This window comes from Prionailurus bengalensis, chromosome C2 (genome assembly GCF_016509475.1).
Source record: "Prionailurus bengalensis isolate Pbe53 chromosome C2, Fcat_Pben_1.1_paternal_pri, whole genome shotgun sequence".
In the NCBI taxonomy this organism is placed as follows: domain Eukaryota; kingdom Metazoa; phylum Chordata; class Mammalia; order Carnivora; family Felidae; genus Prionailurus; species Prionailurus bengalensis.
The window spans coordinates 158,795,689-158,821,583 of NC_057350.1; the positions used below are offsets into that span (position 1 = coordinate 158,795,689).

The 25,895-nt window shown below is 43.5% G+C and overlaps 1 protein-coding gene and 1 long non-coding RNA gene across 3 annotated transcripts in view; one reads left to right on the forward strand and one right to left on the reverse strand.

Annotated features, from left to right (window-relative positions):
- Positions 1–6,873, reverse strand: part of LOC122492208 — a 33,972-nt gene extending 27,099 nt beyond the window's left edge. The window contains exon 1 of the long non-coding RNA XR_006299576.1: positions 6,615–6,873. This is a non-coding gene — a long non-coding RNA (uncharacterized LOC122492208). The remainder of the gene's footprint in view (positions 1–6,614) is intronic.
- Positions 6,874–6,940: 67 nt separating this feature from the next.
- The window catches only part of ABHD5 (abhydrolase domain containing 5, lysophosphatidic acid acyltransferase), a 31,754-nt gene continuing 12,799 nt past the window's right edge, over positions 6,941–25,895 (forward strand). Inside the window, exons 1-3 of one of the 2 annotated variants that reach the window (XM_043595925.1) lie at positions 6,941–7,167; positions 19,243–19,328; positions 21,927–22,299. In XM_043595925.1, coding sequence (XP_043451860.1) covers positions 7,121–7,167; positions 19,243–19,328; positions 21,927–22,299 — 506 coding nt within the window. In that variant the 5' untranslated portion in view covers positions 6,941–7,120. The remainder of the gene's footprint in view (positions 7,168–19,242; positions 19,329–21,926; positions 22,300–25,895) is intronic. The other variant, XM_043595926.1, reaches the window with a different exon arrangement.

The window sequence follows — 25,895 nt, forward strand, 5'->3', positions numbered from 1 at the left end:
GATCTTTCTCTCTCTTATACACGCATGCATGTGCTGATCTCACCTCGCACATCTGTCCTCTCCCTGCCTTTCAGATTCCTTTCCTCATTTGTAGTGCTGCATGCTGAGAGTAGATTTCCTAAGGAAAGTTTTCCCACCGTGACTTGGCTTCTATAATCATAGTGTAAAACCCACCAAGTTATAACCTTTTCACTTGTCAACACCTAAGCCAAATGCCACGCTTATCATTAAATACAAACGAAAACAAGTGTCACAATTTGGCTTCTGCAGGAAGCAGTCTCTGGGACAGGGTTTAATGTTCCAGGAGTGCCCTGGTGATCAACATCCATGGAAAGGAGGAGGTCAGTGAGACTGGGAAGAAGTCGAGCTATGATGCAGGCTTGACCAGAGCCACCAAGAGTTCTGGAGTTTAACAGGCTCAGCTGAATCATCCCATTTGGGGTAGAAATGGTTGGTCCTTTGTAGTCCTACCTCCAGCCATCATTAGATGGGACTTTTACTTGGAGTGGCATGACCTTGGTGAGGTGGCTCTTTGTAGGTAAATTGTTCCCTGAAAGGACTGAAAGCTGTGCCACTGAAACTCACAGCAGCTGGGATAAGAAGCCCTTCCTTGAAAGGGGGTTTAAGCACCACACCTTCATATCCACCCCTGCAAGTCTCCTTACCCTGAAAAATGTCTACCATTGTTCACCCATCATATGCCCTTCGTAAGAGCACAAGAGACTACTGAGCAGTATGTCAAAAACTATCTGTGGTACCATCTGTCCCGGAGCCATTAGATAGCCATCAGCAATAAACAAACAGCACCCCTGACCCAAACCTCTTTCCTTACACAAATATTAACTCAAAATGAATCATGGACTTAATGTAACATGAAAACCATGAAACTTTTAGAAAAGGACAAAGGAGAAAATCTTGGGGAGCTCAGGTTAGGCAAAGAGTTCTTAGACAACATCAAAGCATAAGCCCTCAAAACAATCAATACATTGGATTTCATTAGATTAAAATCTCTGTTCTGAAAAAGCCCATGTGAGGAGGATGAGAAGACAAACTGCATACGAGAGAAAATATTTGCAGACCATATATCTGACAAAGGACCAGCATCTAGAGAACATAAGAAGTTCTTAAAACTCAACAGTTAGAAAATGGGCAAGACACATGAACAGACATTTCATTGAAAAGGATACATGGATGGCAGATAAGCATGGGAAAAGTTGCTCAGCATCACTAGTCATCAGGGAAATGCAAATTAAAACCACAATGGGACATCACTATACACCTATCAGAATGGCTAAAATAAAAACAGAGATACCACCAAATGCTGGTGAGGGTGTGCAGAAACTAGATCAATTACGTTTTGCTGGTGGGAACAAAAAATGGTACAGACACTCTGGAAGAGTCTGGCAGCTTCTTAAAAAACTAAACATGCAACTGTGACTTGGCAATTGCATTGTCATTTATCCCAGAAAAATGAAAACTTCAGTTCACACAAAAACCTGTGCATGAATTTTTATGGTAGATTTATTTGTAAGGTCCAAACTGGAAATAACCCAGATGTCCTTCAATAGGTGAATGGTTAAACAAGCGGTGGTATATCCAACCATGGAATAGTATTCAGCTATAAAAAGGAGCAAGCTACTAACACATTTGACAACTTCAATAAATCTCCAGGGAGTTATGCCGAGAGAAACAAGTCAATCTCAAAAGGCTACCTATTGTATGATTCCATTTACAGAAGTTTCTTGAAGGGACAAAACCATAGAGGCAAGTTAGTCGTTAACCAGAGGTTAAGGATGGAGGGGTGTGGTGTGTGTGCAGGAGGGAAGTGGGTGTGGCTACAAAACGGCAACACAAGGGACCCTTGTGATGATGGAAATGTCCTATGTCTTATTTAGGTCAGTGTTAATATCCTGGTTGTGACGTTGAACTACAGTTTTGCGTCATGTTACCGCAAGGGAAAACTGTTCGTAAAGGATGCATGGGATCGCGCCATATTCTTTCCACTGCATGTAAACCTGCAATTACCTCAAAACAAAAAGTGAAAAAAACGGTGAAAAAAGTCTGGAGCTCAATAAATCAACGACTTAATTTCCTCCATGAAATAGCAGCGTCACACATTGGTGAGGTAAAGCGTTATCCCTGTGGGATGAAGAGGTGATTCAATTGCCTATTGCTATATAACAAACGACCTCAAAATATAGTGGCTTGAAACAACCATTATTTTGTTTTTACCGTTCTCTGTCAGGAACTTAAGCTCGTCTGGGCAGATATTTTAATCCACGTGTTGTCGGTTGGTGTCATTCACTTGGGGGCATTCAGTAGCAGAGGCTGGGCCAGAAATCTTAAGAAGTCTGGTGCCGCACGGTCAGCAGAGTTTCCTCACAGCGTGGTGGTCACGGGGTAGTCGGACTTTCGAGAGGAATTAACACGAATTGGTAAACACTGAAGCCACAGATCTCTTAAGTCCCAGACTTGGAAATTACAGCATCATTTCTGAAACATTTTATTGGTCCCGACAAATCTCAGCTCAGACCGAAGGGGAGAGAAAATAGCCTCCAACTTTCAGTGTGAGAAGGAGTAAAGAATTTATGACCATCTTACCCCACCCTTGGGGGAGATTGCTTAATTCTTAAAAAAAAAAAAAAAAGTTTCTATGTAGGAAGTTTTTAAGAATTATATATCCACATTAAAAAAATTTTTTTAACGTTTATTCATTTTTGAGAGACAGAGGCAGAGTATGAGCGGGGAAGGGGCAGAGAGAGAGGGAGACACAGAATCTGAAGCAGGCTCCAGCCTCTCAGCTGCCAGCACAAAGTGCAACGTGGGGCTCAAACTCATGAACTGTGAGATCATGACCTGAGCCGAAGTCGGACGCTCAACTGACTGAGCCACCCAGGCACCCCTATTCACGTTTTTAAAAATAAATATTGAGTTGTTCAAGTTTCTTTTTTTCTTAAAGCGTTTTGACACCATTAATTTAATTTAATTTAATTTAATTTAATTTAATTTAACTTAAATTTCTTATTTTATCCTGTCAGTTTTTGGTAAGTTATGTTCTCTAACTTAAGATAAAATCTTGTCTATTTTATCTAAGTTGTCAAATTCATTGGCATAAAGCTGTTTGTAATACTGCCTCATTATCATCCTAATGTGGGTAGGATCTGTAGTCACATCCTCTTTCCCAAATCTGTAGCCTTCATTTCTATTTTTGTTTTTTTTTTCTTGATTAGTTAGCTAGGAGTTTACCAATTTTATTAATCTCAAAGAACCAACTTTTGGCTCATATTTCACGGATTTTGCTTTTTTTACGTATCGGTATGTTCTGGAGAGCTTTCCAAATTAGTGAATACAGACTTACCTCATTTTTGTTAATTGCTGCCAAGGCATTTCATATTATGGGGGTATCAGAATTTATTTAATCATGGGCATTCTTATTTCGTTTTCTTTTTCTTCTCTTTCTTTTCTTCTTCTTCTTCTCCTTCTTCTTACTATTAAAATACTGAAACATCCTTTTATGTATCTCTATCTGCACATGAGAGGGGCTGGGCCTCCAGAAATTAAATTGCTTGGTCAGAAGGTTTATTAATTTTACATTTTTTAAACAGGTCACTTCCAAACTGTTTTCCAAAGGGCTGTATCAGTTGGCACTCCCATGGACCGGGTGGAAGTGTTCCCCATCGCCCCACTTTCTTGCCAATATTTAGCACCATGAACCTTTTTTACTTATGTCATCATGGTTTGAATTTCCATTCTCTTGATCCCAGATGAGTGTAGGCATCTTGTGTCTGTTCATGACTTGAGAGTTTTTTGAGAAGGATTTTAAAAATCTATTTTATATTTTTTTATTATTTAATTTTTCTTTATATATTGAAGACATTAAACCCAGGTCTGTTTCAACTTTTTGCATTGCGTTTCATTGTGTGTCTTTTTTTTTTTTTTTCCACACAGAAACTTTAAATTTTGACGTGGTTATATTACTTGCTCTTTTCCTTTATGGCCTGGCATTTGTATCTTGCTAAAGAAGGCCTTTTATCTGCTTTTGAAGAGTTCAACTGACATTCATTGGCTACTCAGAGTCTCTTGTCTCTGGAGGGCAATTCTACCCCTGAGTTCTAGAATCCCTCCCTTAGGTGACCATGGCCCACTTCCGCCACCCCACCATGGTAGAGCTCTTGATCCCTCGTCCTTCATACCAAATTTTGACATCTGTAACATCTTGCTCCCTCATCCATCCCCTCCCTCTATACACACCTTGAAAACAACTTGGGACCATAGGACACCAGAAGGAATATAGAAAATCATCCAGTTTCAAACACTCATTTTCATAGATAAGGAGTATACAATCTAGACCTTGCTGTCCAACATGGTAGCCATTGGCTACATGTGGGTTTTTAACTTTAAGTTAATTAAAGTAAAAAACTCAGTCACACAAACCAAATTTTAAATGCTCGATAGCTACACGTGCCTCATGGCTACTTTACTGGACAGTAGGATTTAGACTGTTTCCATCACTGCAGAAAGTTCTAGTGGCTGCTCTAGAGCTTTGTTAAAGGGACGTGTGCTGACCCATATAGCAAGACCAGAGGCATCACTGGGAGCTGATTAGAAATACAGAATCGCGGGGTGCCTGGGTGGCTCAGTCGGTTAAGCTTCTGACTTCAGCTCAGGTGATGATCTCACAGCTTGTGAGTTCAAGCCTTGCATCAGGCTCTGTGCTTACAGCTCAGAGCCTCCAGCCTGCTTCAGATTCTGTGTCTCCCTCTCTCTCTGTTCCTCCCCCACTTGCGCTCTCTCTCTCAAAAATGAATAAACATTAAAAAAAAAAAACCAGAGAATCTCACTTAATAATCAGGCCACATACCAGACCTACAGAATTGGAATCTGCAATTAAAAAATATCCCCCAGGGACGCCTGGGTGGCTCAGTTGGTTAAGCATCTGATTTCGGCTCAGGTCATGATCTCGCGGTCCATGAGTTCGAGCCCCACGTCGGGCTCAGAGCCTGGAGCCTGTAGCCTGTTTCGGATTCTGTGTCTGTTTCTCTGACCCTCCCCCGTTCATGCTCTGTCTCTCTCTGTCTCAAAAATAAATAAACATTAAAAAAAATATATCCCCCAGGAAGTTTGCATGCAGGTTAGAGTCTAAGAAGCCCTAATCATGTGATTTTTTTCCCCTAAGGTCAAACAGCTGATGTCCAGGCCCTTCCCTTGACCCAGGCACCATTTCCCTTACTATCCTATGTCCTTCTTATTATCTCCCTACCATACTCACTTTCTCACTTTGTTTAATTACAGCACTTTATAAACATTTATAAGTCAGCAAGGCCATTGGGGCCCTCGGAAAACCCTCCATGCCTCAGCCTCATTCTGGTTTGCTAGTGCCTGCTTGGCAGACTTTGGAGAAAGATCCAGGTTCCTGTGATAGCATTTTCCCTAAAGAAAAAAAAAAAAAATCCCTGCTAGGGGGTGGGGTGGGCTAGAAATTAAAGCCTACCTTGGAACCAGTGGGGCACCAGTCATCAACCTGTATGGTACATTTAGTCGTGGTGATATAACGGCTGCATTTAGTTTTTCAGATGCCACAGCTGGGGAATAGCATTCAGAACAGGCCACGTACTTGCCTTAAAAATGTCACACCTGACTATCTGATTGGACAAAGCAGGGGCTGGTGATCTAACATAAACATGCTTGCTCAAGGTTAAGTGGATAGTGGGTCACCAAAAGGAAGTGGATTTGGAAATAGGGCACCAGGTTGTCCTGGAACGTTGGGAGATCTGCTCTCAGACATTTTCAATACATTGTTTCTCAGCTCCTAAAACAGAGCGGACACACAGCAGGCACACAGTAGATAAGGATGGATGAAAAATTCTCCTCTACCTACAGGTCTTCCAACTGGACTAAGAATTAAATTTACATGAGACAGATTGGCAGGAGAAAAAAAATCCAACATTTTATTACAGAGGCCAAATCATGAAATTGAGGCCTAAAGAAATGACCAAAGCAGGAAGGTTTTATACTTTCCAGACGGAGACAATAGATCTGTGAAGAATTGACAGGATATAGAAAACCTAACTTTGGAAGCTTCAATTAGTGAGGAATTCTAAACAGAATGTGGGCTGGGGTAGTAAATTAGTAAAAAGTAGCAAGGGTTGTTTATAAAGCCTTCTTGGCTCTACATTTCTGGTGATAAGGATGGCTCCTTATCTCCTGATACAAAGAGGGTACCTTTCACGTGGCGATTGATTTCCTGTTTTCAGGGGACAGAGGAGGGTCTGAGTGTCCTTCCTACACAGGTGGTCTCTTAAGTAACGTATTTGAAATAATCAATACGCCAAAGTAGCACATTTGGGGCAGCCTGCCCTCGGCCCCTGCAATACGGAGAGGTGTAATCACAATCCCAGACAGTATCTGATGGCTACAGGCTTGAAAGCTCAAGCATGTTTACATCTACGTTAGTGATTCCCCCTCAAGAGCTCTACCGACTCTACACCCCTCCAGTGTGTCCAGAGCGCGGGGCTAAGCGGAGTTGCTGGTTCTGGCAGCGCCTAGACCGGTCCCTGCACGGCAGTGATTCCCGACGCAGGGTCCCGAGTCACCCTTTCCCCTTACCTACCCACCTGGAGGGAAGGGCCGGCGGAAGGCCAGAGTCCCCTCCATTTCTGCAGTTCCATGCGCCTTTGCAGCATCTATCGGATACTATCTTGGCTCTTCCAGGGAAGGTGACGCGCCTCAGTCCCAAGGCACTGACAGAATGCCTGCCCAGTGCCCAGCACGGACAGTTAATACCAGCGTTTGATGCATTCACAAAGTCATTACTGAAGGCGGTTACTACCAAACGCCGCCAGGCGAGCCTCACCAGCGCTTCTGTTGACAGCCCCGCCCAGCGCCCATCCCGGGTCACACCGGACCGGGGGGCGCATGCGCAGCTGCTGGGTGTAGGCGGGGAGGGCCGGGCGCGCGCTCGCGCGCGGCCGCGCCGCCGCGTCGTGTGAGCGGGAGGGCGACGCATGCGCGGGCGGCGGTGGCCTTAAGGGCGGCGGCAGCGCCGGGTGTCTCAGTCGGCCAGTCAGCCGGCTGGGAGGCGCGGTCCGGCGCTCGCGCGGCGACGACGACGACGACGGCTATGGCGGCGGAGGAGGAGGAGGTGGACTCGGCGGACACCTGCGAGAGGTGAGTGCGGCGGGGACTTCGTGGGGTTCGGGAACGCGCCCCCCACGAGGGCCGGGACCGGGCCGGGCGGCATCGCAGAGGACTCGCACCCCGCCTGGTCTCTCCGTCGTCCGGCCCGGCGTGAGACCGCGCTGCGCCCCGAGGAGACGCCCCGGCCTAGCTGTGCCCCTGGAGGGCGCCCATCGGCGCCGACCCGGCTGCGCCGGAGGCCGCTGGACCCCCCGCACCGAGAGGCCGCCGCGATGCGGCGTAAGCGTCCCTGCGGGGCTGGCGGCGGGGTGGCCCGGCACCCACACAACCGGGCCCGTGGGCCTGGGTGTCTCCTCTGACCCCGCCTGCCCGAGGGCGGCCGGCGGGCGGTGACCCGCCGTCCCCGCACCTGCCTCGCGCCGCGGGAAACGACTGTGGCTCTCCGCTCGCTTGGGACTGCCGTTCCGCCTGGAGGTGCGGTCGGGACTGAGCCTCCGGAGCCGGGAGGAAGGGGCGGTGCTTCCCTGGGGCCGTCGGAGGAGCACCCACGGTGTCCCGAGGAGCTGCGGGAGGTGGCGGGGGTCGGGGGGCCGAGGGGAGGAGCCCAGCGAGGGAGAGCGGCTTGGGGGCGTGGCTACATGGCTGGGCTTCCGGAAGCGTTTAATTCGCCGATACTTAGGAGAAAGTTAACAGGTAGCGAGGTCAAAATTAACAGCCTTTCTTTTTTTTTTTTTTTTTAAGTTTACTTATTTTTGAGACAGAGAGAGACAGAGCATGAACGGGGGAGGGTCAGAGAGAGAGAGGGAGACACAGAATCCGAAACAGGCCCCAGGCTCCGAGCTGTCAGCACGGAGCCCGGCGCGGGGCTCGAACTCACAAAACCACAAGATCGTGACCTGAGCCGAAGTCGGAGGCTCAACCGACTGAGCCACCCGGGCGCCCCCAGAATTAACAACCTTTCAAGCAGGGGCCTTTGCTTCTGAGTGTCGTGGCCTTGCCGGAGGCGTGCGTGCGCGCGTCCGAGGACGTGCGTCTGTAGAAAACTTCGTGGAAGTGGAGGGAGGGCAGATGTCCAGCGTGAAACACGATCAGTGAGCATACTAAATTTTCCACCTGTAACGAGGTTCATGCCCTTGACGGCAATTAATTCGCGGAAAAATTAAATTACGAATATTACTGCCGTCTAAATTTCAAGGGTAGTACTTTCTTTTGGAAAATAAACTTTTGTGCTTACCTATATATATATATATATATATATACATATACATATACATATATATACATATACATATATATATACATATATATGTATATATATTTTAAGTTTACTTACTTATTTTGAGAGAATGAGAGAGAGCGCAGGGGAGGGGCAAAGGCGGGGGGTGGAGAGAGAGAACCCCAGGCCGGCTCTGGCTGTCAGCACAGAGCTGGACACAGGGCTGGAGCCCACGAACCCTGAGATCCCGACCTGAGCCAGGAGTCCGAGGCTTAACCAACTGAGCCCCCCAGGGGCCCCATCCCTGTATATATTTACTATTTTGATAGCGGTTCTGCTTCAGATGTCTAGACAAAGTTGCATGCGACACGTAACCTAAAAGAAGATCACGTGGAGTACCGTGAAGACAGGTGTATTTGGAAAGATGCGGGTGGGGGGCAGTTTTGAATATTAGAAACTGGGTTCTTCCCGCGAAGTTTGTTTACAGTATCAGTGGGCCCCTTGTTTTGGTTTGTTGATGAACTTCCTGTTGAGGTAAGATGCCGAATGCCCTCACGTGGACACGAGTAGGAGCCTGATTGGTAGCTTGATCCCCTCTAGTTTGTTGCAACATTTCTTGCTCCTTCTGAAACTGTGTTTAGGTGGACTTTCTGGTCTCCGTGTTGTGGTGGGGCCTGAGACTCTAGGACAGGACTGTGAAGGGAATTGGCGGCTGGGGCAATGTCCGCAGATCAGTGGGCACAGACTCTGAAGAATCGTAGGGAGCTGACCAGCCGCAGTCCCACACAGAGGCGGGCCTCCTGGGTACTCCTGGCGCTGTACTTGAGCAGGGTCCAGTGTCCAGACTAGGGTGGCCTTCTGAACTTTGCCAAGCAGGCGATCAACCACCTGCTCCTGCTAGGCGTTGCCTGAACGTGCTCGTATTCAAGCTAAGGTAAACCCTGTGTGCGCAGTATTACTGTTCGTTTTTCATTTGGAACTGCACCTGAGAGGGGGACCGGCACCCCATTAGCAAGCGGCAGAGCTGGGTTGGAGCCCAGGTGTCTTGACTTAGTTTAAACCACGTCTCTGCTGCCTCTCAGTGGCACTGGGACTCAGGCAGGAGCTTGGTTCTTGTTTCTTTTGCTCTACTGACACTTTGTTATTTAATCCTTGCATTGACGCCTCGTACTGTCCCAAGAGCCAGTGTTGGTTGCGGGGAAAACACAAATCTTGGATGGAGTTTTCTAAGGCATTTCAGGTTTAGATGGAGAATGGACATTAACAAAGGAAACAATCATAAAATGGTTTAGGAAGGCTTTCTTGGCGCTTACGATTCTTGGTTTTTTTCTGCGACTTACATAGGTAGCCATGCCTGGACACCCTTTGGCTTTCAACATCTAACCCCTTTCCTTGCAATGTAGTTGAGAAAGCTAAACGTAACAGGGGCGGGGTGGACTTCTGCGAATTGCTGCACGGGTCTCGCACAGAATGATTATGTGTCAGCGGAGTTGAGTTGAGGGGAAAACCGCCCCGGAGTGGCTCGGCTGCAGGGTGGACAGAACAGGTGGTTTGCAGTGCTGTGTTGGAGCCGCCCTGTGCCGGCAGCTTTTGGCAGCTTGGAATCAGCCATGGTGGCAGTATTCACACCACGGAAACCATCACATGCTGTAAACACAGGATTGTTTTTTCTCCCTGTCTCCTCCAGTGGGTTTACCAGCCTCCTGTTGGATTTACATCAGAATTTGACTGTAGTTCTTTGCCGTGCAGATAGGATGGTGGATTTCTCTATCTTTTAAGACGCTGCTAAGATCAGTGACTTCTCTCCGTTGCCATCTCCCTTTCCCAAATCCTTGCCACCCAGCTTCTTAAAAATCATAACATTTCTGCATGACACATCCCAGTGGGTTTTTATTTTTCTGGGTACTTAATCTTTCTGGGGTCTTGAGTTTTCAGTGTTTGAAATTCTTACCAGACCTTGTAGCTCTTAAGACATTTTGCTTTGTGCCTTACCTCAGACCAGTAGTCACTTTTATTAGGTTCTTTTCTTTTCCCCGTTCTTTATTTAAAAAGAAATTTTTATTGTTTGTTTATTTTTGAGAGATACAGAGGCGGAGCCTGAGCGGGGGAGGGGCGGAGAGAAAGGGAGACACGGAATCTGAGCTGTCAGCACAGAGCCCGATGTGGGGCTCGAACTGACAAACCACGAGATCGTGACCCGAGCCGAAGTCGGGTGTTCAGCGAACTGAGTCAGCCAGGCGCTCCTTTCCCGTTCTTTAAATGTCGTAATTCTCCAAGACCGTCCTTCATCTTTCATCTTTTGTCTTGTAGTTCCACTCATCCTTGACGTGTCTCTTTTGTGGAGAGAACCGAGATGTCAGCCTCATGCTGGTGCCCTCTTCCGTGTTCTAGTGGTGTTTCTAACTGTGTGCCAGATGCTTGCAACTCATTCCTTGAGCGTAACGCGTCCAGACTAGGATCTCATTTTCACCTTTCTTCCCCTGAACTAAACAACGCCGAAAGTCCGGCTCTTCTCCTTGACTTCCTTACTTTCCTTAGGGCGCTTCCGTGCTCCTGGTCATCCAGATTCAGAGCTGTGGCCTGGTCTTTGACTGCCCCCTTCCATCCATCTTCTTTGCCCTGAATACCAGATCTGCCAAGCCCAGCTGATTCCAAGTACATCCGCTTTCCGTTTCCGGTGTCACTGGGGAACCACCTGGCCCAGATCCTTCTTACTCCCTTTCCCGGATCATAGCAGGCTTTAGCAACGCGTTTTGTTCCTATGCTTTCAACATAGCTTATTTCATTAGTTACTTTTATCTCTCCAACAGACACAGTCTTGTTTGCAGTGTAGCCACACACAGTGGCTTTATTACAACTACTCAGCCTGACTTCAAGCCCTTTGCACACAGTGTGGCTCTTTCTTATCTGTCTTTGGAGTCTTATTTCCTCCTGTTGCGCTGGGCTCTCGTCTTTCGTTGTTTCCTAAACCTGTTCCTTACCTCTGTTTCCTCCCTTGGCTTGGTTCACACTGTTGTCTGTGACCCAAAACAGATTGTAGTCTCCCTTCCCTAAAGGTCTGTGGTGTTTTCCTTGTTGGTGCTTCTACCCTGTTTTCTAGTATAGTTATTTGTATATTTGTTTTGTCAGCTCATTGAGGACAAACCTTTGTCACACTCAGATGTCTGGTAGAGCCTGATGGGGTTTTGTAAATAGTAAGCTTCAATTAATGTTTATTGAATTAAACACTTCAATATTATGAACTTATGCCGACACAAACATTAAGAAAAAAACCCTAGTAATTGATTTTATATTTTGCAGCTTTGTAACTTGATGTTTTTACATCCTAAGATATTCAAAGAACATCAAAAGATACATTCATTAGAATTCAAAGTTTGAATTTGACTAGGATAACAATAAGGTCCTGAACTTGAGTTATATTGAGGAGGTTGGGAATATGGTTCTATTTCTTGACCTTGGATGAACCAACTCATACTTCATTGTTTTGCCTGTTCTCCAAAATGCCAGTCACAGACCACCAAATGGAGATTTTAGCGCTGTGACAAAGAATTTAACAAAAGATTGTAAAGTCCCAGGATGGTCCACTTAATAAAAACAACACTGGATAGTACGTTTGAGAATTACAGATGACTCTGAATGGAGTCACCTGTAATTCCCCACCCCTGATTGTGAATCATAAAGAATTGTGTGGAAAGATGATTTTATTAAAGTTATTATTGGGGCGCCTGGGTGGCTCAGTCGGCTGAGCAGCTGACTTGGGCTCAGGCCATGATCCTGCAGTTCACGAGTTTCAGCCCTGAGTCAGGCTCTTTGCTGACAGCTCAGAGCCTGGAGCCTGCTTCAGATTCTGCGTCTCCCTCTCTCTCTGCCCCTCCCCCACTGGCACTCTATCTCTCAAAAATAAATAAACACTAAAAAAAATTGTCTAAATTATTATTCAGTTTGGTCTAGGATTTTTAGTTTATTTATCTAGTAGATAAACTTATTTTAAAGCTTTTTAAAAAAAATTTAAATGTTTTTTATTTATTTTTGAGAGAGAGAGACAGAACATGAGTGAGGGAGGGGCAGAGAGAGGGAGATGTAGACTCTGAAGCAGGCTCCAGGCTCTGAGCCCTCAGCCCGGAGCCCAGCACGGGGCTCCAGTTTGTGAACTCCAAGATCATGACTTGAGCTGAAGCCAGTCACTCAGCCAACTGAGCCACCCAGGTGTCTCTAGATAAACTTATTTTAGAACTAACATGAAATGTCCCTTAGATTTGTTAAGCAGCATAAATCTAAAAGTACACCTGTAGTTCTATTTAAGTATGTTTGGTGCTGTGTCTGACTCCAGAATGGTGTTTACTGTGTGAAAAAAGGTAGGAGACAATTGGGGGAAAGTATCACCAGCACCTGACTATGTCTAAAATACTGATTGTCCAGCTCTAGGTCGGTCTTTAAAAGTTAGATGTTAAAAATGTAGGGGGTAAAAAGTTAAAGAATGTGAATTAATATATTAAAATATGTCAGAGGGGCTTGGATGGTCATTGATCTAATGGTTAGTGATAATTTGAATCATCTAAGTATTGTTTATTTAAAATGAAAGGGCATGTTAGTCGCCTAAGTTACGGTTATATGAGACCTAATTCTTTTTGTTTCCTCTTTTCCAAGAATAGGATTTAGGAAACCATTACCCAGGAAAGAAGGCCTTTATTTGCAGAAGGGTCGTAATGTCCGACTTGAAAGTTTTTAATCATTCACTGGGTGAGGAATTATTTTAGAGGAATATATATATTCACACCTCAAATTTGGATATTTGCAAAAGAAGCAAAACCTCATAGTTTCTCTAAATGAGGTACAACACTGTGCTTTAGAGAGTAGGATAGAGAGTGGTAATAAACAGCTTTCCTCTCTGGACAGCACCAGTATAGAGATGGAAAGTCATATTAACCAAAATTGTAATATAATGAAATCCTCTTTACTTATAACCTAATTAGAACTGTTATTTAAGTGGCCAACAGTGTGTGGAAATTGGCCAGCCTTCTGTATGTTTTCTTCAGAAAACGTTGAAACCTGTTTCACAATATTTATAGATTGTGCAATTCAGGTTTGGTAATACTATAGATAGATGTCTTAGAGAACAAAACAGAGATTACCAGGAAACTTAAATGTTGATGGCAATAGGGTATAAATACTTTGTTAATGATATTTGAAAAATTAGGTAGAAAGTTAAGGTAAAAAATGTAGTGTTTTATCTCTCAAACTCAGGATACTTAAAATCAGATTCTTAAGTTAATAAACTCTATTGATATGTTAAGCATATATTTGTCTTAGAGTTGCCACCTCTCCTGCCGTCTTTCAAATTCTTTTTTTCTTTTCCTTCCTTCCTTCCTTCCTTCCTTCCTTCCTTCCTTCCTTCCTTTTTTAACTCAGAAGTCTGCTCACTAAAAAGATTCTCTGTGTTTATTACAGAGATTGTAAAGCAAGATTTGTTTTATTTGGCTTTTGATTTGATGTTTAGGGCTGGGATCTCCAGTCTTGCTAATAGGCGTGTAGAAAATGTTTTGGGGCACATTGGTAAGTCTTCCTGTTGTCCTAGATAGGTGTTAGTCCCCATCGTGAATGACTGTTTCTTTATATCGTGACTGACCTTTGGGTTGCTTCTGAAGTTAGGGCCTCAGCCAGTGGATGAATGGTGTTTATCAATGATCTGCTTAAATAAAACAGGGAAGTTTTGCTTTTCTGTTTATTTTCTGAAGCTATGAGAAGGCAGCCTGTATCTTGGTTACCTTTTTGTTTGTTTTCTTGTTTACTGTTTATATCTGGGCCACATGAGTTTCATATTTACTTTGGATTTTGTGACCTCAGAAGAATTGCTGGGTATCTGACAGGCTTCAGCCTCGTGTCCTTAGTGCCAGTTTCACGCACCAAGCCTACGATGCAGAGCAACACTGGAGGACACAGGAGATCTTGTGGGAGGGGCAGAGGGTCTCTTAGAAGATGAGGTTTATACCCGGAAGGCAGAAGGTGAAGTTGGATGAGTGTCTTGGAGGGTTGAAGCAATAGTGGTGGCCAGCTCCAGACTGGGAACTGGGAATGAAGAGTGATCAAGAAAAGGACAGAAAAGAGAGACCCCAGCTTTGTACTCTTTAGAAATGTTCCTTTGAGCCTATTATGTGTGTTGGAGTCAATCATGTGGAGTATCTCTAAGAAAGAAGGCAGTTTCTATAAAACATATTATCATCTGGTTTAGGCAAAACTGATTGGACAGAAATACTATCAAGGCTTAAGAGAGAAGAGGTATCTTTACAGTTCTAATGAGTAAAAATAAAATATTTTACTATGCTTTGTTAAATATAGATTTTTCAGTTTAAATGTACTTCAGAAAAATTCACTTAAAAACAATTAGCTGCTTCGATGAAAAGGTTGCCTTGAAAATCTGAACAAGATTGGTGGCTCCTGTGGTTGAAAAGCCCTGAGTTTTAGTGTGATGCACTAGACTTGCAAACATAAAAATGCTGTTTTGCCTTTTCTCTTTGAGTTAAGCCCATCATCAGGAGGCAAAGATGGGTGGACCAGATCTGTCCTTTGAAAGCTGCTGTAGGCATAATTCCTATATTGCAGGCTGGTGTATAACATTTTAAACTCGAGGACCTGTACGTAGCAGGTATTCAGAGAATGTAAATTTTTCAAAAAGACTGTAACATGGGGCACCTGGGTAGCGCAGTAGGTTGAACATCCAACTCTTGATTTCAGCTCAGTTCATGATCTCACGGTTCATGGGATCAAGCCCTGCGTCAGGGTCTGTGCTGGGGGTGGAGCCTGCTTGGCATTCTCTCTCTTCCTCTCTGCCCTTCCCCCGACTCCTGCGTGCACGTCTGTGTGCTCTCTCTCTCTCTCAAAATAAATAAACTTACAAAAAAAAAAAAAAAAGACAGAAACAAAGACTGCATTTGTGTTTTCTTTGCCCCAACGTGTCTGTGATGTCTTTTGGAGCCCTAGTAGATTATAGTTCATTTCACTTTATTTGTTTGATTATTTATTTGTTTGTTGAGTACCAACCTCTGATTCTGGCAAAGAACTATGCTATGGTTTGAGGGATATATAAGAACAATGATGAGATTGAGTTATAAGTAGCTTCCTTTTGGTACTAGCTCATATTTTTGCGGCCTAACAGACTTTGATGACCATTCCTGGTCAAGGACAGAAGAGCTTCAGCTTAATAATGGTTTACTTTTTAAATTTTAAGCTCTAAATATCAGGAGATTCTTTTAACTGCCCGTTAACTGCTTTTTTTTACCAACAATTGACAAATTGTTGAACGATTGAAAAACTCATTGCTAAAACTTTGAATTGTTTTTCCTTGATAACTTGTAAATAGCCTTATATATTTATAGACTAATAATGATGTTTTCTATTATGTTTATACCGTGTTAATAAGTTCTATGTATCATTTGTGGGAGATGCCTCGGGGTCATATCATCTTACCCTGTTAATGTAGAAGGTTTGAAACTAGCACAGAGAACATTTGGAGTGGAGCCTGGTTAGAATGTAGGCTACTATGTGTCTTCTTCGCCTTGCAGGTCTAAGGAATGTGCCTTTGTCCTGTGACTTTGTCCTGTAGGTCATGACAATTCCTCACGCATTTTAAGGAAGATAGTCACCTGAGAAAACAGAGCTTTTGAAGTCAGACAGAATTGAATTTAAATTTCTACTTGTGTCACTTCCTTACTACCCTAATACCCTTGGATGTCGTGCTTAACATTTCTGAACCGTACTTTTAACATCTGCAAAACGGGGATAACTTGGACCGAAAATACCCTGGATTCTGAGTGACTTAATCATTGTGCAGACATTTATTGAGCGGCTATTATACATAATGCCCAGAGAGATTCTATAGGACAGGGAAATGTAGCATGGACCTACAAAGCTTAGAAAAAGCTGGATTTCTCTACTCACGCCTATTCCTAGTTGTGCGTTCTGTGTGGTTATTAGTGGTACCTGAGTCAGATACCTGGAAATCCTCTGTTACACCTTCTTTATATCCAACCAGTTATCAAATCCAGGCTGTTTTCCTTTTTTTAGTATAAAATTTTATTATGATGAAATGCTTACATCTTAAGTGTTTATTTGCCGGATTGTGACATATGCATACATCTGTGTAATTCAACCACCTGTTTAGAGAATGTCACTGCCAACTCAGAAAATTCTCTTATATTCAAGTGATCCACTTGTAATTCACTGTAGCTAATACATTTCAGGTGAAGCAATAACTTCATTTACAACAGCAATGTATGGTAATCTACATTGGTGAACACAGAGGCCTTACCTTCAAGGATCTTACAGCTGGGCGAGCATATTGATGAGTAAATATGAACGTTATAACACAACTTGAGAAGGAAGAGAATAGAGTTTGTGTATTGGGTGTTAATCCTGCCATCTTGATCTCGTCCTGCTTGGGTATGTGGGCAAAGGGGAAATGAAATCGAATCAGAGGGTGGTAACAGGTATAATGGATCATGACAAGAAGGGGAGATGCATGTTCTAAGGCTGTTCAGGCCCAGGAAGCAAGAGAACAGGGGATATTGTGTGGCCAGAAACAGAATAAGGAATGGCAAAAATGACACTAGAATATCAAGTAAAAGGCTGGAGCAGGGCTGAGCTTCCTATTGTAGGTAGCTAGAAGTAGCCTTCCCTTGGAGGTAAGGAGTGATGCAATGTGACCATTCTTTGTCAATTTCCATCTTCAAAGTTCTTCTGAACCTTATTTAAAACTCTCATTTTAGGAATTACTGATTAACATCACATAATTTTAGTGAATTGTTCTGTTGTCATCAGTATAATGTCAACTACCATTTATTCAATGTTTCAGTATTTTATCTTGGGGGCGCCTGGATGGCTCAGTCGGTTAAATGTCCGACTTTGACTCAGGTCATTATTTCGCAGTTGGCAAGTTCAGGTCCCGCGTCAGACTCTGTGCTAATAGCTTAGAGCCTGGAGCCTGCTTCCGATTCTGTGTCTCCCTCTCCCTCTCTCTCTCTCTCTCTCTCTCCCTCCCTCTCTCTCTCTCTCTCTCTCTCTCTCTCTCTGCCCCTCCCCCACTCATGCTGTCTCTCTCTCTCTCAAAATAAACAAACATTAAAAATAAGTAAATAAATAAATTAAATAAATAAATAAATAAATAAATAAATATTTTATCTTGGAGTATACTCCATGCTTTACATCTGTGGTAGTGGTCCCCAAAGGTAATGGTCTCAAAAGACGTGTCCATTTTCTAATCCTTGGCACCTGTGAATGTTACTTTATATGGGAAAGATTCTGCAGACTTTTAATTTAACTAATTACAATTACTTTGAAAACTGCGATGATCCTGGGATGTCTGGGTGGGCCCTAAATGCAATCACTAGTGATTCTATAAGTGAAAGGCAGAGGGAGATTGATTACAGACAGGGAGAAGGACGTCACACAGAAGGCAGTGTGGTAACGGATGGGGACAACTGGAGTGACCCTGCCTTAGGATAAAGAATACCAGCAGTCACCAGAACCCAGAAGAGGCAAGGATTTTCTGATAGAGCCTCTATTGGGAGTGTGGCCCTGAATAAATTTCTGTTGTTTTAGGCTATGAAGTTTGTAATTTGTTATAGCAGCCGTTGGAAACAATGCCCTTGTTACTTGAGAACACACATCATGCACTTCCTTATGTGCTTGTGCTCATGCGCTTCATGGGGGATGCCTCAATTACCACTCTAAATCCTGTTTACCTAGAAGATGTAGCTCAAAAGTAACTCTCTGATGCCCTCAAGGAGAACTGATCACTCTTACCTCTGTTTGATAATTGATATGTCCCAAGTGATTAAAATAGTTCCTCACAGATAGTTAAGTGCTCAGTTAAGTACTTGTGGAATGAATTCATTCCATCATGTATTATAGTTGCTGGGTCACCTGTTTCCTCCATTAGATTCCACCCTCCCCCTTTGATATAACATTGTATAAGTTTATCAACAAATCAACTGTGTTGATTTGACACTATTTATATACCATTTATATACTGCAGTCTGGTTACACTTTAGCTAACACCTCTTACAACATTACATAAGTGCCATTTCTTTTGAGGTTGTGACATTTAAGATTTGGTCTCTTAGTTTTGAAGGGTGCATGTTACAGACCATAGTCCGTGTGCTGTGCTTTAGATCTCCAGAACTTAGGCCTCTTCTAGTTGTATCTTCTAGTTTGTATCCTTCAGCCTGTTTTATTTTTAAATATTCCTTGGCCTCATCTTCTTGGTGCCATAGCCTTGGTTTAGGCCCATACCTCTCCTCTGGAAGCTACAGTGGTTTGTCTTTCTTCCTTCTCGGATTCATTTTCTCTTTAATCGGGAAGCTCTTCACTTTGGATGTTCCTGGTCAGGAGCTAGCTCTCACTAACTGTCACAGAACTGCTGACGCTTTGCGTTTTCCCAGATTGTTAGGATGAGCTTGTGGTCTGCTGCTGCCAGGCCGGGAGTTAAAGGTTCGTCCTCTCCTTCGTTAGCTACTAGCAAAGCCTGTCTTTTCTCGTGTCCCCACACCTTGCCTTACTGGTTGCCTCAGGCTTGCTTCTGTCCCCCCTGCCAGATACCTGGGTCATTCTTTTCATCTACTATTTATTGGACCCTGAAGCTTTTTCATCAACAGTTAACCAGGTCACTCTAGGCCAGCCATGTGTACCTGTAGGTTCACAGGCTGAAGTCGAATGTCTGCTGCCCAGTACTTTACCACAATGCTGTGTATGTGTTAGGTGGGTTGTGCCACAGGTAGACAGCGTCACTGTCGTATGGACGATAAGTTTCCTGTTCTGCTTTTCTTCAGATGTGACAGCTGGGAGTTGAGAAGAGCATTAACGTCTCTCTTTGTATTTTGTTTTTGATGCTCTAGGTCAGGATGGCTAACTGGTTGGCTTCCCACCTGGTGCCCTACATCTACCTCACACCTTAAAGAAGCTGAAGAGAAAATTTTAAAATGTAAGGTTTTCTTCCTGTAAGTTAACTGAGCTATTTGCTGAACTAGATCTCATAGGTCCCATTGCCCAGAAACTGGAGATAAGGTTCTGTGTGTGGTCTGTTTTTCCCTTTACCATGTTATTAACAAGTGCAGAAACGCTGGGAAGCAGGGGTTCTCAAACTTTTTGGTCTTGGGTCCCTATTATACTCTTTAAGAAAAAAAATTTTTTAATGTTGATTATTTTTTTTCTTAAAATTTTAATGTTTTTATTTATTTTTGAGACAGAGAGAGACAGAGCATGAGCAGGGGAGGGGGAGAGAGAGAGGGAGACACAGAACCCGAAGCAGGCTCCAGTCTCTGAGCTGTCAGCACAGAGCCTGACACGGGGCTCGAACTCATGGATTGTGAGATCATGACCTGAGCTGAAGTCGGATGCTTAACCAACTGAGCCACCCAGGTGCCCCTTTAATGTTTATTTTTAAGAGAGACAGCGTGTAAGCAGGGGAGGGGCAGAGGGAGAGGGAGACACAGAATCCGAAGCAGGCTCCAGGCTCCGAGCCGTCAGCACAGAGCCTGATGTGGGGCTTGAACCCACAAATGGTGAGATCATAACCTGAACCGCAGTTGGACGCTGAACTAACTGAGTCACCCAGGCGCCCCCCCTACTATACTCTTAAATTAATTAAAGGACTTAAATTAGTAAGGACCTTAAGGAGCTTTGTTTATCAGTTATAGCTATCAATGTTTACCAACTAGAAATTAAAATGGAATTATTTGAAATATGTTAATTTATTCATTTTAAAGTAATAGTAAGAAACCTATTACAGATTCATGTTTTCTAAAAAGAACTACTTCCCAAGCAGAAATGTAGCGAGAAAAGTAGCATTGTATGCAAATCTCTTTAATGTTTGGCTTAATATAAGGTTAACTGGATTGTCGGATCTGCTTCTGCATTAAGACTGTTGGTAATCACATCCATGTGATCTCTGGAAACTCCACTGCATACCCATCAAAGAATGAGAGTAAAAAATTAGTTTTGTCATGAAAACAGTTTTGACCTCCTAGATCTCCGGGAGGGGTCTCAGGGAGTCCCCAGAGATCCTGACTATGCCTGATCACATGCTCTAGGTGTTCCAGAACACATGGCTTTGTGTGGTGAAGCACTTACTAGACTGGAACAAGGTATCCTGGTCCAGGCCCAGACCTGCAGTCTGGTAGTGTCAGGATCTTGGATAAGCCACCGTCAGTTTCCCATTTGTTACCTGTAAGATGAAGGGGCAGGATGATCCTTAGAGTTCCTTCTGGTGCTAGTTTTGTAGGATTCCTTAATTCTGCGTTTCAGTGGTGTGGAAACCTGTTTTTAAAATTTCTTACGAGCACTGAAATTTGCCCAAACTTGCACTGTTGTGGCAGGGCAGTCCTGGTATCTCTGGGTATATATTTCCTGGCAGTGGTGCTTACTGGTTCCCTACTGATTCCCTACCGAGAGAGTCTGGGGGTGCAAAAAGGAATGAGAATTGGGCCCTGGTTCAGTGTCAGATGTGAAAACAAGTGGGGTGAGCTACCCAATAGAGGTTACAGTTGGTGTCGATGGGAATACGCAGACATCTGTGTTCAAGATGCTGCCGTGGTTTGCTTTGGTACCGATGCTGGATCGTGCCCTTTTCTAAGCCGACGGCATTTCCCCCCATTTGGAGGCCTGGGCTCCATTACTATTCTGAATGAATGCTGAGTTTCCTCTTTACTGCTACTGTGTGGTACAAAGCCTGAGATTGTTTGTTTGGCTGACGGGCAGAAACTCCCAGTTCTCTGGTGTTTGTCCACTGCGGGTGAATACGGGCAAGTAGGTGGTATATCTAAAGTGTCAGTAATTCAGTTGATAATTTAACAGAAAGGAATTTCAAATTGGTTTTGTCTTTAGTCAATTTGGGGGAGGTTTAAAGTGTTGAGTCCCACAGCACTGAAGGCAAGTAAAAGTTTTTATCTACAAAACTGTGATTCTTTGCATTATTGTTGGACTTGAACCAAAACTTCATGCCAAGACTTCCTGCCATACCCTGTCCCCTCTTTTCTACTAAACTTTGAAATGACTTAAGGTTCCGGTTATGTGTTTAATACAGATACTGTTAGTCCTTCCCTAAATTCCTGGTCACTTTTTAGGGAAAAATGTTTCTTTTGAGTCTGACTTCGGTCTTCAGTGATTAATCTTCCAGTGTTAGACAAATTCAAGGTATTCTTTTGCTATAGTCTGCACAGTTAGAGACCTCCAAACAGCGGGTCCATGAGCACTAAGTTCCTCTCCACTTCTAGAAGCCTCAGACCCCCGTTTGGTAGATGTGAAAAGAAGCCCAAACAACTGACATGACTTGCGAAAAGACCTCGGCGGCAGGTACTTGAGACTTCCCTGAGATAGATCTTCCCACTTAGATGAGAATTACTTGCTTCAATAAGATGTATGCTTTTTTTTTTTTTTTTTTTGGAATGACCTAATAAAGGCTAAAATCCTTTGAATTGATACCAGTCTAGAAGATTATTAATTTCTGATTGCTCTGAGAACACTCCTCTTCTCAGGAGAAGTAGGGAAACTAAGCAGAATTTCTTTTTTATGTTTTCGTTAGGTGTCCCCTGCACATACAAGAAAGAACCTGTTTGTATATCGAATGGGAATAAGATATGGACACTGAAGTTCTCTCACAGTATTTCAAACAAGACTCCACTTGTCCTCCTCCATGGTTTTGGAGGAGGTCTTGGACTCTGGGCACTGAATTATGGAGATCTTTGCAACGATAGACCCATCTATGCCTTTGACCTGTTGGGCTTTGGACGAAGTAGCAGGCCCAGGTTTGACAGTGATGCGGAAGAAGTGGAGAATCAGTTTGTGGAATCCATCGAAGAGTGGAGATGTGCCCTGGGATTGGACAAAATGATCTTGCTTGGACACAACCTGGGTGGGTTCTTGGCTGCTGCTTACTCACTGAAGTACCCCTCAAGGTAAGTGATGGTGACAGAAGAGAGACCGCCAGCTGCTGGTCTCTGCTGGCCTGTCTTTGCTGGTTGTTGGTGTTTGAGCCTTTCAAGACAGATTCTCTTACAGGATCCTTGAGACGAAATAGGCACAACCAGTGGCCAGTTTAGTGACTGAAATAATGATGTCGGTGTTTTCTTGTTACACGTGCTAAACATTGGTAGAAGGCTTGAGGAAAGGACTTTCTGTTTGCCAAACTTGAGAGTGTCTACAATTTAAACCACAAGTAAGAATTGTTTCAGTGGTGGGGTGCCTGGGTGGCTCAGTTGGTTGTGTCCAACTCTTGATTTTGGCTCAGGTCATGATTGCATGGTTTGTGACTTCAAAGGCCCACATCAGGCTGTGCACTGTAATGCAGAGCCTGCTTGGGATTCTTTGTTTCCCCCTCTCTCTGCCCCTCCCCTGCTCATGATCTCATGATGTCTCTCTCTCTCTCTCAAAAATAAGTAAATAAACGTTAAAAAAAAAAAAAAAGAATTGTTTTAGTGGTATTGTTTGTTGTTATTGTTATCATTAGATCTCTGGGCCCAACAGGCTTTTACTAACCTTTTTCAAGTTATAATAAAGTGTAACAGGAACCCAAAGGTGAGAAATTAGAAGTCCTGGGGGCCAATGTTATTTTTTGGCTTAGAGCAAATCCTTCAGCCTGGAAGCTTCAGTTTTCTCACCTGTAAACTACAGAAAATATATCTGCATAGTGTATCTGACAGGGTTTTTATTATCTGTGCCCTACCTTTATTGTTACAGATTTATTTTTCAGAGTCATTTTGAATTAATCACTTGAATTTTGCTTCAGAATCTTTGTACTTCTGCTTTCTTTGTTTACCTTATTTTCTTGTGCTATTTCCTATTTGTTTCAGCTCTGAGTGAAGGTCACATTTGAGTGCTAAGAAAATAGAAGAAAAGCTTTTTTTTTTTCCTTATCATTCGGAAAGAGACGAAAAAAATCAACATTTCTATGTTGCCGGTGCATTTTCTCATTAGACTAATTTTTAAATCCAGAATTGCAGCCAACTTTGACAGTGAGGTCTGTGAATGCAACCTAGGATGACGGCCGTTTGTTTTCAGATGGCATGCACGCACCTGTGAGGCCGCCCCGTCACGTGACGTCAGGTGTGCTGTCCACACTTGGAAGCGTGGGGCAGCAGCCCTGCGTCCCTGAGGTTTTCTTCCCTCAGACAGCTGGCTTTTTCTGTACACGTTCTCTGTCTCAACTTCAGCTTTAATACTTTCCCCCCTTTGGGGAGTTTGTAGTCCTGGGTGTGCTAGCCGGTTGTAGTCTTGTCAAATGACAGAACCCTTCTTCCAAAAAAATCCAGCAAGTTCTCTTTTTCTAGTTGGCTTTTGGAATTTACTATCTTCTACTGTGTCCTACTCTTAGCGGAAAGTAAGAGAAGGAAGTGGATACTTTTCAGGTAAAAGATAACAGGGGGCTCTCTGCAGGGGGGCTGGGCTTCCTTTGTTTCTTATCAGGGGTTTATTATGTTTCTCTCGTGGTATTTATCCCTTGGCGATGTGATACAGGACTATGTGGGCTAGACTCTGGCCGTGAATCCTGGCCCTTCATGGCTATTTACTATTTAGGTCGGTCGGTGAGAGTTTCATTTGCAGTTACGAAGTACTCCGAAGAAATCAGTGATTCAAAAGAGAATGAGCACTTTGTTTTTATTTGTTTATTTATTTAAATTTTAAGTAGTTAACATACAGTGAAATACTGGTTTCAGGGATAGACTTCAGTGATTCTTCACTTCCATGCAACACCCAGTGAAGAATGAGCACCTTAAAACTTTCTGTGAAAGAGAACAGCAACATACTTTGAATGACATGGTGGGCAGCACAAGTCTCTGAAAGCAAGCCAGTGGTTCCTGCAGTGGGCTGCATTTTAGAAAATGCATTTTGAATGCTTGTGCCTAATGCTAGAAATAAAACTAAAGAAATGTGTCAGGACCGAGAACCACCAAGAGAATGCTTGAAATAATTAGCATGTTTAAATCGAGCGATTGCTACCCAGTATTTGAGAAGAAGTCTATAGACCATGCTGGCTATTCAAGCCTATATTCTTACCTGTATAACTTACATTATTAAACACAAGTTAATTTCAAAATAGTGAGGTCCTCTGGGTTTTCAGGTATCCCAAATCATGCATGACATTTAGTCAGACCACTGTGGTTGGGCACATGGTGGTGCCCAGTGTTAAGTTCATGAAACAGGGAGGCCATCAGACTGAGGTGGCTGTAATGCTCTCGTGGCCTACGTAAGCAAATTAAAATCTAAGCCTGTGATTGCCTCAAGGTTATGAAATTGAAACCTAAAAACAACCAATCACAAATAGCCAACTTGGTCTTAACCTACAGCCAGTCAGATAATTTACTCTCTTTGCTTCCACACATTCTCTACGTAAGTCTTTGCCCTGCTCCTCTTGCTGGAGCATATCTAACCACTCACTGCCTCATTCAAATTTTTGCTCAAATAAACTCTGGACATTTTCAATATGCCTGCTTTATCTTTTAACAGTATTAACTGAGTATGGAACTACCTACTCTCAATGTCTCTTACCCAGCTTTCACTTGATCCAGCTCTTTGAAAAGATTTTCATTTTTTTTAGAGCAGTTTTAGGTTTACAACCACGTTGAGAGGGAGGTACAGACATTTCCTGTATAATTCCCGCCTCTACACTACACATAGCCTTTCCCACAGGTACCGTTTATATTGTGCTGTCATGAGATTAAATCTTTGAGGGCCACCCTGGTGCCTCAGTCGGTTGAGCATCCAACTTTGGCTCAAGTCATGATCTCACGATGTGAGCCGATGATTTGAGCCCCATTTTGGCTCACTGCCGTCAGCGCAGAGCCCGGTCTGGCTATTCTGTCCCCCTCTCTCTCGGCCCCTCCCCCGTGTTCTCATGTTCTCTCTCTCTCTTCGCTCGCTCTCTCTCAAAAATGAATAAACATTAAAATATATAAATCTTTGCTTTTCAGAAAGATTTTGCAGGGAGGGGGTTGAGAAGAAGGAAAAAATGATCTAGTTGAGATCAGATGAGATGCACTTAATTTCCTTCACTCACTGTGCATCTTTTCTTGTGTCTCTGTTTTTTCTCCTAATGGACTCTGACAGAGTTACCTTTTTCTTTGTTTCCTCCAGTATAACAAACACAATCTTTCTTTTTCTTTCTGAAGTAAAACAATTTTTTCTACGCGTGCAGGAACAAACCCAAAGACAACAGTCCATACCTATTTCTGTTCTCATCTTTTAGGGGTGGCCCCATTCTTCCTTTTTTATTTTTATAGGGCAGCTTGAGGTACAGAATGAAAGTGCATAGTTTACTAGTTTAATGTACTTGTTTAGGAAGCGTTCTTTTGCTAGAGAACAGATAAAACCCGATCCATTTTTTTTTCCTAATTTTTATTCATTCGGTCAACATAAGATGCTTCATGTCTATGAGCAGCAGAGTGTCTCTGTCCATAAAAGTTGTTTTGTGGCCTAACTTGTGGTGGCAGTCACGTATTTTCCCAATTCTTAATACTGGTTGAAAACTGAGCGTTGAGCAGTTGTGATGCTTTAT